Consider the following 17277-nt stretch of genomic DNA (forward strand, 5'->3'; position numbering starts at 1 on the left):
CATGCTGTAGCGTTAAGATGCACTGGGGCAGGTACTGTTCTCCTGGCCAAACCCAGATGGAGAAGTGTGATTCATCACCCCAGAGAACGCGTTTCCACTGCTCTAGAGTCCAATGGCGACGAGATTTACACCACTCCAGCCGACACTTGGCATGGTGATCTTAGGCTTGTGAGCGGCTGCCCGACCATGAAGCTCCTGACGAACAGTTCTTGAGCTGACGTTGCTTCCAGAGGCAGTTTGGAACTCGGTTGTGTGCTGCAACAGAGTACAGATGATTTGTACGCACTACGCGCTTCAGCACTCGGCCTACCACTTTGCAGCTGAGCCATTGTTGCTCCTAGATGTTTCCACTTCACAATAACCAGCACTTACAGTTGACCAGGGCAGCTCTAGAAGGGAAGAAATTTGACGAACTGACCTGTTGGAAAGGTGGCATCCTATGACGGTGCTACGTTAAAAGTTACTGAGCACTTCAGTAAGGCCATTCTCCTGCCAATGTCTATGGAGATTGCATGCCTGTGGTCGATTTTATACACCTGTCACCAAAGGGTGTGGCTAAGATAGCCAAATCCTCATTTCAAGGGGTGTTCAAATACTTTTGTATATATAGTGTAATGCCCTGATGCTTCATTTCAATTTTTATGTTGTGTGTAATAGTATATTTAAGCAATAATGCCCGAGGTGTGACTGTGGTATTTCGCCCATATACCACAAACCCGAGGTGCCTTATTGCTATTATAAACTGGTTACCAACCTATTTAGAGAAGTAAAAATAAATGTTTTGTCATACCAGTGGTATACAGTCTGATATGCCACAGCTTTCACCCAATCAGCATCCAAGACCCAAACTACTCAGTTTAAAATATTCAAGAGCCCTTAGTAGACAGTAACAAATAAAAATAGGACGCCTGAGGAAAAGATTAAGCCTTCATTCTGAGGTGGAATGCAATTTCTGTCAAATAAGTAGCCAATGTTTTAATTGGACATTAAATTTGAGGGTTTTCAACTGGTGTTTTAGGCAGCAACTCCGTCAGAGACACAAACCAGTGGGTATAAAAACAAAACAGGAACATTTGGAACTGATAAAACTTTTATTTCACTTTAAATTGTCTTTTACATTTCCTGATAACATGTAAGGTGAAACTAGAACTGTTTTAAAAGACATACACAAATTGTTTTACGTCAATAACCAGTTTTTTTTTTGTTTGTATTTTTTTTAATGCTAGTCTAAAATGTCACAACCACGTGCGCACTAAGCAATAAAACCGTCACAGAAGCAAACTTTAGGCAGAATACCGGTCAGTAAAAATAAAGCAATTGGAGATACCAGATATACAGACAGGCTCGGTTCCACATTCACTACTGCATTTATTTTTTTATATATATATCAAGCGTAGAATAACTGCCATTTGCTCAGCTAAAAGGGGAGATTTTTCTTCAGTGCATGAAACATGGTCTTCAGCAAGACCGACTGAGACAGATCAATTCAACACCTAAGTGGAATGTTATGGTGATGACAAGGTATTGTGACACTGAGTGAATTCAGCTACCTCTTAAGGGTCCTTGCACTACTCCAGAATCTAACCCGTCCACTGACCGCATTCCACTATAATATGGTCTCCTCTGGAGATACACAAAACAAAAGCATCAATGCCATCTCTGACTATGATAGACAACCTCCTTACACAACTTACATTAGGGGACTTGCTTACACACTCGTCGTGGGCAAAAGCATACATTCGCTTAGATATCATTTCATGAAGGAAACTGGTCAGTTTTGTACTGTCAGCATAAGTCTATCAAGATAGGCTTGAATAACCAAGACGTCAAAGTTCAACGCAAACGGCTTTAAGGTGTTTCTTTGCAAGCAGGTTAACATTTACATTTAAGACAGATTTATATTTACCGCAAACGTTTACAATTTACAGTTGAGCCAAAGAGTGAGTCATTATTACACAAAGCAAAAAGTAACATTTAAGAACAAACCAGGATCATTGTACTGATTTCAAACAGCACCTTGATGACAGCTGTTCAGGAGAATGTTCCAGGTTTGTTCAAGAAAGGTATGTTGTCTTAATGTTAGGTTCTGATGGAATGTTATATTTTTCTTATTTTTAACTGGACAGATGTGGAATGGCAAAACCTACAGTAGGGTCCCTTTTATTAATTTTAATTCCATATGCAAAATAAACAAACAATACACAGCAATACGCATGTTAGTCAGTGTCACAATAGAGCCCGTTATACCATTCTGTATGAGGTCACAGCAGAATTGCACTGCTACTCAAACCATACAGTCCTGAATTTTATCGTCCAGAATGTGATTATGTGGAGAATAACTAAGCATCACAGTGTTTGTTGAAAATAAAACCGACAGTTTAATACATTTTCTGAGTCAAACCAGCAAATCGCAAGTACACTAGGAAAGCAAAAAATGGATACTATAAATGCATAAACTTGCTAAGTGAAAGAACATCTTTTTTTAAATGTTTGGGAGGGAATCAAAAGGAAGGGAGGTGGAGGAGAGAATGGCCATGCCACTCAACTGGGCAATTTTATAATTTTTTCTCTCCTCACAAAACAAGACTCGGCTTGTTAACAACTGAGTGTTACACTGTTGCCTTGGAGCATATCGGAGAAAGGGCACAACTGGTAGGTCAGGTACAATTCATGCTGCTCGTCATACAGAAAGGAAGAGGCTGGATGGAGCGGGAATGTACGGGCTGTATATGTGTAAGAGAAGAGAGAAGGGTGTGGGTGGATTAACAGTGATGTGCAACGCCTTTAGTTCTCCCCTTCGCCGGCATCCCCCTCATCACCCTGGTTTTCTGATGTCCACAGCTGCAGAGGGGGAGAAAAACAAATCCAACCATTGAGTTCATTGGATTCAGACACTCAAGGTTTTCAGTTCCAAGAGTATCAAACTATTACACATTTGAATGGCATTCCATCGCCAAGGCGTGTATTGGCAGTAAGCACTTACAGTGAGGTTGTCCCTTAGTAGCTGCATGATCAGGGTGCTGTCTTTGTAAGAGTCCTCGTTCAAGGTGTCAAGCTCGGCGATTGCTTCATCGAAAGCCTAGAGGGTAAACAGGCGTATGGAAGGGCGTAAAAAATATGTTCTGAAAGACCCAGAATACAAAAACCTACAATGCCTCAAACATATTTTAAACGTATTACCCCAAAAAAAGGGCTTACCAACTAACAAATCTTGGCATACCAGATGACAAAGCACCATCCATTAAAGTCTATTTTTGATTCAATATCTGGCAAATGCCAAAAGCACGAGAACCGGTGTTAAAAGAGCAGGTTTCTGTCACGTACACTACATGACCAAAAGTATGTGGATACCTGGTCATCGAACATCTCATTTCAAAATCATTGGCATTAATATGGAGTTGCCCACCCCCCCTTGGTGCTAAAACAGCCTCCACTCTTCTAGGAAGGCTTTCCACTAGATGTTGGAACGTCGCTGAGCATTAGTGAGGTCGGGCACTGATGTTGGGCAATTAGGCCGGGCTCAAGGTGTTCGGTGAGGTTGAGGTCAGGGCTCTGTGCAGGCCAGTCAAGTTCTTCAACACCGATCTTGACAGACCATTTCTGTATGGACCTTGATTTGTTCACGGGGGTATTGTCATGCTGAAACAGGGAAAGGGCCTTCCCCAAACTGTTGCCACAACATTGGAAGCACAGAATCGTCTAGAATGTCAGTGTATGCTGTAGCATTAAGATTTTCCTTCACTGGAACTAAGGGGCTTAGCCCAAACCATGAAAAACAGCCCCAGACCATTATTCTACCTCCACCAAACTTCACAGTTGGCACTATTCATTTGGGCAGGTAGCATTTTCCTGGCATCCGCCAACGCCAGGTTTGTCCGTCAGACTGCCAGATGGTGACGCGTGATTCCTCACTGCAGAGAACACGTTTCCAATGCTTCATAGTCCAATGGCGGCGAGCTTTACACCACTCCAGCCGATGCTTGGCATTGCGCATGGTGATCTTAGGCTTGTGTGTGGTTGCTCAGCCACGGAAACCCATTTCATGAAGCTCCTGGCGAACAGTTATTTTGCTGATGTTGCTTCCAGAGGCAGTTTGGAACTGAAGTGAGTGTTGCAACCAAGGACAGACAATTTTTTACCCTCTACGCACTTCAGCGGTCCCATTCTGTGTGCTTCTTTGTCCTACCACTTCGCGGCTGAGCCACTGTTGCTCTTAGAAGTTTCCACTTCACAATAACAGCACTTGCAGTTGACCGGGGCAGCTCGAGAAGGGCAGAAATTTGACAAACTGACTTGTTGGAAAGGTTGCATCCTATGACAGTGCCACGTTGAAAGATACTAAGCTCTTCAGTAAGGCCATTCTACTGCCAATGTTTGTCTATGGGGATTGCATGGCTGTATGCTCAATTGTATACATCTGTCAGCAACTGGTGTGGATGAAATAGTGGAATCCACTCATTTGAAGGTGTGTCCACATACTTTTGTATCTATAGTGTAGCTGAGCAGGAGGGGCGTGGTTGTGCTCTGTATTGATTAGGTTAGGCCAGACTCATGCTGATCACACAGGCGCTGCTGTGTGATGGATGAACGTGTGTTTGTGTGAGAGAGACAGTGTATAGCGGTGCCCCACCGCCTTCGCCAAACTGCAGGCCTGCTCGGGGGAGTTGAGGATCTCATAGTAGAAGACAGAAAAGTTGAGAGCGAGCCCCAGCCTGATGGGGTGTGTCGGCTGCATGTCCTTCTTGCTGATGTCAAAGGCCTCCTGGTAGGCCTGCTGGGAGTTCTCCACTGTGGCTGTGACAGAGAGGGAGAAGAGGTCCAATTAATTAACGGCATCATGCTTTTGTTGAAGTGAATTCATGTTTCATTTCACAGCCCATCTCCTGTATAATGGATACTGATTAAACATTGTCTAGATCTTACGGGGCGGCACATAGCCTTGTGGTTAGAGCGTTGAGCCAGTAAACGAAAGGTTGCTTGATCGAATCCCCGAGCTGACAAGGTAAAAATCTGTCCCTGAACAAGGGACACCCACCGTAATTGCAAATAAGAATTTGTTCTCAACTGACTTGCCGAGTTGAAGGTTAAATAAAATAAATAAATGTACCATGAGGACATCAAATTGGAGGTTTTGCTTATTTCCATGAAAATCAGAGGTTGAAGAAAAGTGGCTGATTAACAAATATGGGTGACTCAGAAGCTTCCACATTGAACAGAGATGATCAACTTACTCTTCTTTGATTCTCCAGACGCCACCTCAGACAGATATCTGTAGTAGTCCCCTTTCATTTTAAGGTAGAACACCTTGCTTTCTGCCTGAGTCGCATTGGCGATGAGATAATTGTCGAGGAGTGCCTAAAACAGGAAAAAAAGAGGGGTTGGTTGGGTGTCAGTCAACTCCGCCCTTTCAACACACAGGACCAAACAAAAGATCAACCCAAAATATATTATGCTTTGTAACGTGTTCACGCTACACGTTCCCCAAGGGCACCCCCCCACCCCCTCAACTCAAAAAGTGGCGCACAGAATGCAAAAATATTCTTAGAAATATTTAACCTCCACACATTAACAAGTCCAATAGCTCAAATGAAAGATAAACACCTTGTTCATCTACCCAGCGAGTCAGATTTCTAAAATGTTTTACGGTGAAAACATAGCACATATGTATATCAATCCACCACAAAGACACAGACGATATGTAGCCATTTTGTCGAACAAAAGATGCAATCACAAACGCAGGATTAAAAGAAAAATAATTCACTAACCTTTTGAAAATCTTCATCAGGTGACAGTAATAGGACATGTTACACAGTACATTTATATTTTTTTCAATAATATGCAATTTATATCCATAAATCTCTGTTTACATTGACGCCATGTTCAGAAAATGCTAAAAAATGTCAGGAGAAATTATAGATAACTCTGCCAGACAACAGCAATACACATCATAAACTTTGACTAAATATACATGTTCTACATATAGTTAGAAAGATACACTGCTTCTTAATGCAATCACTGTCACATTTATTTTTAACATTACAGAAATTGTTAGCTATTCAATAATCTGAGACGGCGCTCAGACGTAAGCAATATTTCTCCGCTATGTTGGAGTCAACAGAAACACAAAATTACAACATAAATATTCCCTTACCTTTGATGGTCTTCGATCAGAATGTAGTGGAAGGAGTCATACTTACCCAAAACAGTGTTTGGTTTCAAGTCGTGTGTCTTTGTGTTAGCAAATGCGACAAATTTCAGCTGAAATGCATCCAAAATTACTTCTGGTCTCGAGGGGTTGCGCATCAAAACTTCAAAATTACATATTATATGTTGACTAAACTGGTCAAACTAAGTGCAGAATCAAGCTTTAGGATGTTATTAACGTACAAAACAATTGGCGATTCGACCGGACAAAAGCAACTCCTCTCAGACAATCTGGAACGAAGGAATGACTGTGTACAATTCGCGCCAGAACGAGCATCTATTTTCTCACGACACCCAGTATTTAGCCTGCCAAAGGGTCAAAGCTCGTGGGATTTGCACAATTAAACGCTCTAATGATAGAAGACATCTCGCGGAAGACATAGAAACTCATCCCAGATCCATAGCTGGTTGGGAAGGGTGGGGGCGATGACGTCAAAGTTGGCCCAACTTTCCTGATGAGAAAAATAGTTTGGGAGATTGGCTGCCCTGTGAGTTCTGCTATACATACAGACATAATTCAAACGGTTTTAGAAGCTTTAGAGTGTTTTCTATTCAATAATAATTATTATATGCATATATTAGCAATTTTGGACAGATTTTTTTCCAGTTTACTATGGGCACGCAATTCATCCAAAGGGGGCAGTATTGTCCTGAGCCTTAACAGGAACTCAAGTCCGCCCTTTCAACACACAGGACCAAACAAAAGATTAACCCAAAATATGTTATGCTTTGTAACCTGTCTTTGGCATCAAATCCATTCCCGCTCACAATCAGAATTCCTAATAAAAAAAAATGCCTGTTGAGTATAGGGCATTCCCAAATTGCCTGAACTCTAAATGAACCGGACTGTAAATTAATTGAAATAAAGCCCCAGTGTTACACCCATAACATCACGGGACCCTTCATTTAAGAGCGAGGGGGGCCCATATGGAATAGCAAGCGGCCGCGCTCTCACCAGCACGTCCTTGCAGATGTCCTGCAGCTCGGCCTCAATCTTCTCGCGGTACTCGCGTGCCATCTGCTGCTTCTTCTCGTTGCCCTCGGTCTTCTGCTCGATGCTGGAGATGACACGCCAGGAGGAGCGGCGCGCCCCCACCACGTTCTTGTAGGCCACCGACAGCAGGTTGCGCTCCTCGTTGGAGAGCTCGCCGCCCTGCTCCGTCACCGCCTTCATGGCTGCCGCCATGTCGTCATAGCGCTCGGCCTGCTCGGCCAGCTTAGCCTTCTGTACCAGGTCGTTCTTGTCCATGTCGAGGCTGCGAAAGGGCACAGAGTTGTGGTCATAGTCACAAGCAAGCAAGCAACCATTGAAAATTGAGAAAACGCTGGGGTCATCGCCAAGTCGGTCAATTGACAATGAAATAAACTTGAGTAAACTTGCCTTTCAATGCTTTTTAATTTCAGTTTACTTCCCGATTGAATTGAAATGAAACTGACACCAACCCCGGAACAACTCTCTGGACATGCTATCGGGTTGTCTATATATCAGACATGAGGCACTCCCTTAACAGAGTATGTACTAATATTTGGCCTAATTACTGATTATTCAATAGGCTAGGTTTTAAAACAGATTAATAAAATCAGAACATTATATGTCAACATGAAAAACCTTTCAGATACCACTCAGGAGTTACTCCCAAAGTTATTTCCTTAGGAGCCATACTTGTGAACTTTGTTTAAACCATTGGTCTAAAATGGCTAGCTGCTAGCTTTTCTCATAGGAGAACCTGGCCAAATTAACCAGCTGAGCAGATATTTATATCTGGTAACAAAATAACAACCTATCAGAGACCTTAAACAGTAGAGCCACCATCCAATTGCATTTGTTCCATTAGGCCACCAGAGGCAGATTGTTAAACAATTCAAATACTTGGTTTAATTTGTTACCTATGGTCTAAAATGTTTTAGAACACCTAATCTTATTTTTTTTACTATTTCCTACACTGTAGAATAATAGGGTAGACATCAAAACGATTAAATAACACATGGAATCATGTCGTAACCAAAAAAAAGTGTATTCATATATTTTATATGATATTCTTCAAAGTAGCCACCCTTTGCCTTGACCAGCTTGCACACTTGGCATTCTCAAACCATTGTTTGGGATGAGCATGACCGCAGACTGAAGGAAAAGCAGCCAACAAGTGCTCAGCATGTGTGGGAACTCCTCCTTGACAGTTGGAAAAGTATTCCAGGTGAATCTGGTTGAGAGAATGCCGAGAGTGTGCAAAGCTGTCAAGGCAAAGGGTGGTTATTTGAAGAATCTCATGATTCCATGTGTTATTTCATAGTTCTGATGTTTTCACTATTATTCTACAATGTAGAAAATAGTACAAATATAAAAAAAACCTTGAATGAGTCGGTGTTCTAAAACTTTTGACCGGGAGTATACATGACCAAATTACATGTTTTTGCTCATCCATTTAACACACATCCATGTACTTTCACAAAAAAGGCACATTATGTAACACATTATATAACTTTGTATTGAGACATCGTGTGTTGTCAAATATAAGATTATTTTTAAGGAGGAAAGCCTCCACTGCTGGTCCTCGAGTGAAATAGTGCAAATGTGACGAAGTAGAGAATTCGAAATGCATATAAAACCTTGTATAATTAAGTGCACACATCTACGTAATTTCTGGTATACTCATTGTAGTGATGAACATTTTCGTACTACGCCTATCATATAGCCTGTGTTTTGGTCTGAGTGACTCCAAGATGCTCCTTTCATATTATTAATTTACTAAGTGTTGCCTGCTCTTCGATTCACAATACAACCACAATTAGTGTAGGCCTAATAAAGACTTGAAGTTTAGGCTACACTAAAGTTCCAGATGCAATAGGTTATAGAAAGGAGGACACCATATGGAGTGAATGTGTGCAACGTTCAACCTATAGTAGGATAGGCTATATCAACACCATTGTTAGGTTATAGGCTAAGGCCAGTCAGTCAATAGCTTGTGTTGCAGGAAAGCATGATCAGATTGTGTGTCTTTTACTACACCGGCTTCATTCGTTTTTTAAGCCAGGTTTCACTGAAGTGAATACTTGGAGTAGCTGCGCCCTCTACTGGACACTTGTTGAACCTAGCCTGACCAGCCAATTTACCAGGACCTAAAATAAACACCCCGCTACCTGCCAAATGTGGGTAGATTTTGGCATTGGCGGGTTAAATGTCTATTTCACCAGCCACGTTGGCGGGTGGTCAGGGCTCCACAGTGCGAGTATTTAACTTGCCTTTGTGAATAGAAATAGTCAAGTATGATCACACTTATCTGCAGTAGCTGTTTTCAAAGTATTTCTGCCGTTTTGTTTCAATGCTGGTCAATTAATTGCACAAAGTCAAAAAACAACAAATCCTATATAGCCTATACCACCTCGCTCTGCAACACTGCCTGGCTAGGTGCTGTGCGCACGTGAAGAACAGAGTGAAAGATTCATTTATTTTTTATTGGTGCTGCACACAGGCATAAAAATTGGTCTAAAACAAACATCTACTGAAGTGAGACTTTGTCCTTGTTTTTCTTGGCTATTTACATTGTTTTGTTCACAATTTGTGTGAAAAAACATATTGGCCAGTAAAAAAATCTGAGAGGCTGGTAGATTTTTAAAAATCTACCTGTCACAGTCGCTGGTGTACCAAAATGTAAATGTTATGCCCTGCCATTTACACGTGACAAGGACAGGTAGATTATTATAATAAAAAAGTTGTAGTCATAACCCACCCGTAGGCAAGTATACACATCCATGCAGCCTCATATGCTAAGACATTATTAAGCCCTAGCAGTGTGTTTGTGAAAAAGGCTGACGAAATCGTAAATGTATCTTGCAGATGCTAAACTCTTTCAACTGTCGATCAAGTCCCATTGGGGATCTAGGCAGTTTTAGGCCATAATCTGAAGACCATCTTTAAAACAAGGGTTTTCCAAACTCCCCGTGTGCACATGTAGGTTTTTGCCCCAGCACTACACAACTGATTAAAATAACCAACTCATCATTAAGCTTTGATTATTTGAATCAGAGGTGTAGTTCTAGAACAAAAACCTACATGTATCCCCAAGGAGGAATTTGGGAAACCCTGTAACAAATAACCATTATAGGAAATTAACCTATCACTTCATTTAAATTTGAGGTGAAACACAGCTCTAGACTTACACCTAGAGCAAGGAATGTTTCTAATGCCCTAGACACCAATAGAAAATAACATGAAATGGTCCCAGTACTCAGTGACAACGCTGCAGGGATCTTAGCTAAAGGTCGACTGATCTCAAGAGGTCGGCCGATTTCAAATTTTCATAACAACTGGAAATCTGTGTTTTTGGACACCGATTTGGCCGTTTTTTTTGGTTCACCTTTATTTAAATAGGCAAGTCAGTTAATAACACATTCTTATTTTCAATGACGGCCAAGGAACAGTGGGTTAACTGCCTCGTTCAGGGGCAGAACGACAGATTTTTACCTTGTCAGCTCGGGGGATTCAATCTTGCAACCTTACAGTAAACGAGTCCAACGCTCTAACCACCTGATTACATTGCACTCCACGAGGAGCCTGCCTGTTACGCAAATGCAGTAGAAGCCAAGGTAAGTTGCTAGCTAGCATTAAACTGATCTTATAAAAACAATCAATCATAATCACTAGTTAACTACACATGGTTGATGATATTACTAGTTTATCTAGCGTGTCCTGCGTTGCACATAATCGATGTGGTGCGTATCGTTGCTCCAATGTGTACCTAACCATAAACATTATTGCCTTTCTTAAAATCAATACACAGAAGTGTATATTTTTAAACCTGCATATATAGCTAAAATAAATCCAGGTTAGCAGACAATATTAACCAGGTGAAATTGTGTCACTTCTCTTGCGTTCATTGCATGCAGAGTCAGTGTATATGCAACAGTGTGGGCCACCTAATTTGCCAGAATTTTACGCAATTATGACATAACATTGAAGGTTGTGCAATGTAACAGGAATATTTAGACTTATGGATGCCACCTGTTAGATAAAATACGGAATGGTTCCGTATTTCGCTGAAAGAATAAACGTCTTGTTTTCGAGATGATAGTTAATAGATTCGACCATGTTAATGACCTAAGGCTCGTATTTCTGTGTGAGCAGTCTGACAGAGGTGGTAGGCAGCAGCAGGCTCGTAAGCATTCATTCAAACAGCACTTTTGTGCATTTTGCCAGCAGCTCTTTGCTGTGCTTCAAGCATTGCGCTGTTTATGACTTCAAGCCTATCAACACCTGAGATTCAGCAGGTGTAACCGATGTGAAATGGCTAGCTAGTTAGCGGGGTGCGTGCTAATAGTCTTTCAAACATCACCCGCTCTGAGACTTGGAGTAGTTATTCCCCTTGCTCTGCATGAGTAACGCTGCTTCGAGGGTGGCTGTTGTCGTTGTGTTCCTGGTTCGAGCCCAGGTAGGGGCGAGGAGAGGGGCGGAAGCTATACTGTTACACTGGCAATACTAAAGTGCCTATAAGAATATCCAATAGTCAAAGGTTAATGAAATACAAACGGTATAGAGAGAAATAGTCCTATAATTCCTATAATAACTACAACCTAAAACTTCTTACATGGGAATATTGAAGACTCATGTTAAAAGGAACCACCAGCTTTCATATGTTCTCATGTTCTGAGCAAGGAACTTAAACGTTAGCTTTCTTACATGGCACATATTGCACTTTTACTTTCCTCTCCAACACTTTGTTTTTGCATTATTTAAACCAAATTGAACATGCTTCATTACTTATTTGAGGCTAAATTGATTTTATTGATGTATTATATTATGTTAAAATAAGTGTTCATTCAGTATTGTTACAATTGTCATTATTACAAATAAATAAATAAATCATCCGATTAATCGGCATCAGCCTTTTCTGGTCCTCCAATAATTGGTATCGGTATCTGCGTTGAAAAATCATAACCGGTCGACCTCTAATCTTAGCTATATTGTTTTACCCATATAATTAATAGGAACTATTTTTTAACCAATGTATTATTATGGCCACGCTTATTATGGCCGCTAAGTCAATTTTGATTTGTCACCTGCGTTAAGTTTATTTACAATGCCTGGAATACTATGACAGTATGGTATCCTAAAATACCAAGGCCAAACGTCTTAATTGCAACTGTATTAGTTATTATCGCTATAAAACCGATAACATGACAACCTGCTATTCTTTAATCACGTATTTAGCAATGGAACGTCCATTGCGGAAATACTGCAGCATTGCCCTATAAGATCCGTAGGCAATCTCATTGCTAAGGCGCTAGCTAGCGTGCTATATTCCTGTCCATGGAAGATGTTGGTAGTTGGCTAGCTACGCCCTCTGTCGCATTCCCTTGCGGAATTTTAAGATGGAGTGATACCGTTAGCAAACCAAGTAACGTTAGCTAGCGTAATTGAATGCTACCAATGAGTTGGATTTACTAAATGACATTTTAATTCGTTATAAGCACCAGTTTTATTTTATTGTTCACGAATCGCAAAGGCCTGTGTATTGCAGTCCAGTCACTTGTAAAATTTGCTGGAGATAGCATTAGCTTGCTAGCGCTGGTAAGATATCTTGATTTCACGACGACCAGGATGGGAACGTTAGCCTGGCAAAATGTGTTTTTCAGTCTCTATACACATTTCATTATGGAACTATTTTTGATTCATATATTCCATGGCAGATCTCCCCTATTGGCTTACAATAATCTAAATCCTGGCTAGTTTGTGAACTCTAGTTCGCCATTCAATCACACGTCTCGGCCTAAGTCATTGTACCCAGCCCCAAACCACAATAGGCACCTTCCGCCATAGATAGCGATTTGAGCCATTGTTGGGTCATTATGGTGCCAAAATGCTCTACCTTACCCATGAAATAATACTAGAATCGACTTTATGCAAGTAAACTCACATTTAGAATGTATTTTGAATCTTGCTTTTTTTCTCTGAACGATGGGAGTATCAAGCTGTCCTCGGTTCGCTGCTCGGGATATTCAGGGCAGTACCACTTCCGCCTGCGCTGACACTTCCGCTTCCTCTAAACCCCACCCTCCCCCGCCAGTATCTATGGTAACAGCACTCCGGGGTTTTCAGAGCGTTGTACAGGGTCGTTAACGTCATAAAGACTACGGGACGCACCATAGAATGACGTAAGTGGTCACCATAGTTACTGCAGAGAAGAGGGCGAAGCAAAACATGTTTTTTAACCTTTGTTTAACTAGGCAAGCCAGTTAAGAACAACTTCTTATGTACATGACGGCCTACACAAGATCGATAACTGGGCCCAAAATCGTTAGTTTTTTTGGCTCACCAAGCGAGTAGTTTTTGTTTTGCAATAAAAAAATGTATGTCTTATTTGCTACGTGTGGCATACTTGATATAAAGTTTCGTAACGATCAAGGTAGCTACGAGGCAACTGAGAAAAAAAAACACTTTGTATCAGACTTGTGCCTGATCGTCACTTACCACGAACACAAAGTCATTAAACCCCGCCCATTTCTACAATCTCCCTTCTAAAATACGATTTTAAACCTAAAACGAACCTAGACTGCTAACCTTATGCCTAACTTTTAAATTAAAAACCCAAAAGCACGTTGTTGTCATTCATTTTTCGATAGCCAATTTTGACTTTGTGGCTGTGATAACTAGGAAACTGTTGTGCCTGTTGTCCACACAGAATATTGGCTATGATGGTCCCACCTGATCTTGCCTCCTACCGAATTCCATTTTTGAAGACATTTATTTTCATTGTGTGGAGTATCTGGTCAATACAATGGATAATCTGTGGTTACCGTCTCCAAGAGACAGCTGACAGTCAGATGTTATGCTGCATTCATATCATGTTGGAAGTTTGCCAAGTTTACATCATGTCGGAAACTCGTACCCCAGAGTTCAAATGATTGTATGTGTTTTTTTATTTCACCTTTATTTAACCGGGTATGCCAGTTGAGAACAAGTTCTCATTTACAACTGCGACCTGGCCAAGATAAAGCAAAGCAGTGCGACACAAACAACAACACAGTGTTACACATGGAATAAACAAACACACAGTCAATAACACAATTGAAAAAATCTATATACAGTGTTTGCAAATAAGGTAAGATTAGGGAGGTAAGGCAATACATAGGCCGTAGTGGCGAAGTAATTACAATTTAGCAATTAACACGGGAGTGATATATGTGCAGAAGATGAATGTGCAAGTAGAGATACTGGGATGCAAAGGAGCAAAAAAACAACATGGGGATGAGATAGTTGGATGGGCTATGTACAGGTGCAATGATTGGTAAGCTGCTCTGACAACTGATGCTTAAAGTTAGTGAGAGAGATATGAGTCTCCAGCTTCAGTGATTTTTGCAATTCGTTCCAGTCATTGGCAGCAGAGAACTGGAAGGAAAGGCGGCCAAAGCGCATGCTACGGGTGGGTGCTGCTATGGGGACCAGTGAGCTGAGATTAGGCGGGGCTTTACCTAGCAAAGACTTCTAGATGACCTGGAGCCAGTGGGTTTGGCAACGAATATGAAGCGAGGGCCAGCCAACGAGAGCATACCGGTCGCAGTGGTGGGTAGTATATACAAAACGGATGGCACTGTGATAGACTGCATCCAATTTAGAGTAGAGTGTTGGAGGCTAATTTGTAAAAATGACATCGCCAATTTCAAGGATCGGTAGGATAGTCAGTTTTACGAGGGTATGTTTGGCACCATAAGTGAAGGATGCTTTGTTGCGAAATAGGAAGCCGATTCCAGATTTAATTTTGGATTGGAGATGCTTAATGTGAGTCTGAAAGGAGAGTTTACTGTTTGGGGGCCTCCCATCCAAATCATTAAAGAGTTGATCCCGAGTGAAGATTATGTGAATAATATATACATGTAAATGTTGTCCGACCAATCAAGTCGATGAAGATATTAATAAAAGGGGAACAAATTTGAGGAAATCACTACCGAAATTATATAATCTCCTGTGCTACACTCCAGTGCTACACACGCAACAAACACTCTGGATCATTGCTACTCTCCCTTCCGGGACGGCTACAAAGCCCTCCCCCACCCTTCTTTCGGTAAATCAAATCATGCCTCCATTCCACTCTTCCCCACCTACAGGCAGAAACTTAAGCAGGAAGTACCCATGTTAAGAACTGTTCAACATTCGTCTGACCAATCGAAATCTATGCTTCAAAAATATTTTGATCATGCGGACTGTGAAATGTTCCAGCTCGCCTCTGACAATAGTATTGACATATACACTGACTCGGTGACTGGGTTCATCAGGAAGTGCATAGAGGATGTTGTTCCTACTGTGATGATTAGAACTTATCCAACACCAAACCGCCAACGTGGGACCCCGCTGCTCTCCAGGATCAATACATTCTTTATATTTTTACATGTTGCGTTTATATTTTTGTGTGTATACAGTGCATTCGGAAAGTATTCAGACCCCTTGACTTTTTCCACATTTTGTTACGTTACAACCTTATTCTAAAATTGATTAAATAGTTTTTTTCCCCCTTACCAATCTACACACAATACCCCATAATGACAAAAGCAAAAACAGGACTCTTTTTGTTTGTTGCTAATTTATTAACATTTTAAAACTGAAATATTGCATTAACATAAGTATTCAGACTCTTTAGTCAGAACTTTGTTAAAGCACCTTTGGCAGTGATTACAGCCTCACGCCTTCTTGGGTATGACACTACAAGCTTGGCATACCTGTATTTGGGGAGTTTCTCCCATTCTTCTCTGCAGATACTCTCAAGCTCTGTCAGGTTGGATGGGAAGCATCACTACACAGCTTTTTTCAGGTCTCTCCAGAGATGTTTGATCAGGTTCAAGTCCGGGCTCTGGCTGGGCCACTGAATGACATTCAGAGACTTGTCCCTAAGCCACTCCTGCGTTGTCTTGGCTGTGTGCTTAGGGTTGTTGTCTTGTTGGCAGGTGAATCTTCAACCCAGTCTGAGGTCCTGAGCGCTGTTGAGCAGGTTTTCATCAAGGCTCTCTCTGTACTTTGCTCCATTCACCTTTCCCTCGATCCTGACTAAGTCTCCCAGCTGCTGAAAAACATCCCCGCAGCATGATGCTGCCACCACCATGCTTCACCGTAGGGATGGTGTTAGGTCTCATCCAGATGTGACGGTTGGCATTCAGGCCAAAGAGTTCAATCTTGGTTTCATCAGACCAGAAAGTCTTTAGTTGCCTTTTGGCAAACTCCAAGAGGGATGTCGTGTGCTTTTTACCGAGGAGTGGCTTCCGTCTGGCCTGTCTACCATAAAGGTCTGATTGGTGGAGTGCTGCAGAGATGGTTGTCCTTCTGGAAGGTTCTCCCATTTCTAGAGAGGAACCAACACTGTCAGAGTGACCATTGGGTTTTGGTCACCTCCCTGACCAAGGAACCTCTCCCCCGATTGCTCAGTTTGGCTGGGCGGCCAGCTCTAGGAAGAGTCTTGGTGGTTCCAAACTTCTTCCATTTAAGAATTATGGGGAGCACTGTGTTCTTCGGGACATTCAATGCTGCAGACATTTTTAATAGACAGTTGTGTGCCTTTCCAAATCATGTCCAATCAATTGAATGTACCACAGGAGGACACCAATCAAGTTGTAGAAACATCTCAAGGATGATCAATGGAACCAGGATGCACCTGAGCTTAATTTCGAGTCTCATAGAAAAGGGTCTGATGGGGCTTCCCGGGTGGAGCAGTGGTTAAGGGCACTGTAATGCAGCGCCAGCTGTGCCACCAGAGGCTCTGGGTTTGCGCCCAGAACCAGGGTCTGTAGTGACACATCTAGCACTGAGATGCAGTGCCTTAGACCGCAGTGCCACTTGGGAGCCCGGTCACTTTAAATCAGTCAAGGCTAGGGGGCGGTATTTTTAGGTCCGGATGAAAAGGGTGCCCAGTAGATTTGGATAGAAAACACTCTGAAGTTTCTAAAGCTATTTGAATGATGTCTGTGAGTATAACAGAACTTATTTGGCAGGCGAAACCCCAAGGACAAAACATCCAGGATTTTATTTTCTAGGTCACTCTCTTTTCAATGTGTTTTCAATGGGAATCTAGAATTCTAAGGCAGTTTCTTGCA

The 17277-nt window shown here is 41.8% G+C and overlaps 1 protein-coding gene across 1 annotated transcript; it reads right to left on the minus strand.

Moving 5' to 3' along the window:
• Positions 1 to 1072: 1072 nt before the first annotated feature.
• LOC135539522 (14-3-3 protein beta/alpha-1-like) lies at positions 1073 to 13246 on the minus strand. Its single transcript, XM_064965437.1, has 6 exons — positions 13116 to 13246; positions 7160 to 7460; positions 5232 to 5355; positions 4631 to 4794; positions 2984 to 3079; positions 1073 to 2841 (listed from the first exon to the last, which is right to left on the minus strand). Exons 2-6 carry the CDS (start codon positions 7451 to 7453, stop codon positions 2785 to 2787), a joined length of 735 nt encoding a protein of 244 aa, XP_064821509.1. The 5' UTR covers positions 7454 to 7460; positions 13116 to 13246; the 3' UTR covers positions 1073 to 2784.
• Positions 13247 to 17277: the final 4031 nt, after the last annotated feature.

This window comes from Oncorhynchus masou, chromosome 5 (assembly GCF_036934945.1).
Source record: "Oncorhynchus masou masou isolate Uvic2021 chromosome 5, UVic_Omas_1.1, whole genome shotgun sequence".
In the NCBI taxonomy this organism is placed as follows: Eukaryota; Metazoa; Chordata; class Actinopteri; order Salmoniformes; family Salmonidae; genus Oncorhynchus; species Oncorhynchus masou.

Excerpts from the sequence above, each read along its gene's own strand:
- LOC135539522 (XM_064965437.1), bottom strand. The coding sequence starts at position 7,453 with ATGGACAAGAACGACCTGGTACAGAAGGCTAAGCTGGCCGAGCAGGCC. Across the intron at positions 4,795-5,231 it reads GTCTGGAGAATCAAAGAAGA|CCACAGTGGAGAACTCCCAG; the intron begins GTAAGTTGATCA and ends TCTCTGTCACAG. Across the intron at positions 2,842-2,983 it reads TACTAAGGGACAACCTCACT|CTGTGGACATCAGAAAACCA; the intron begins GTAAGTGCTTAC and ends CCCCCTCTGCAG.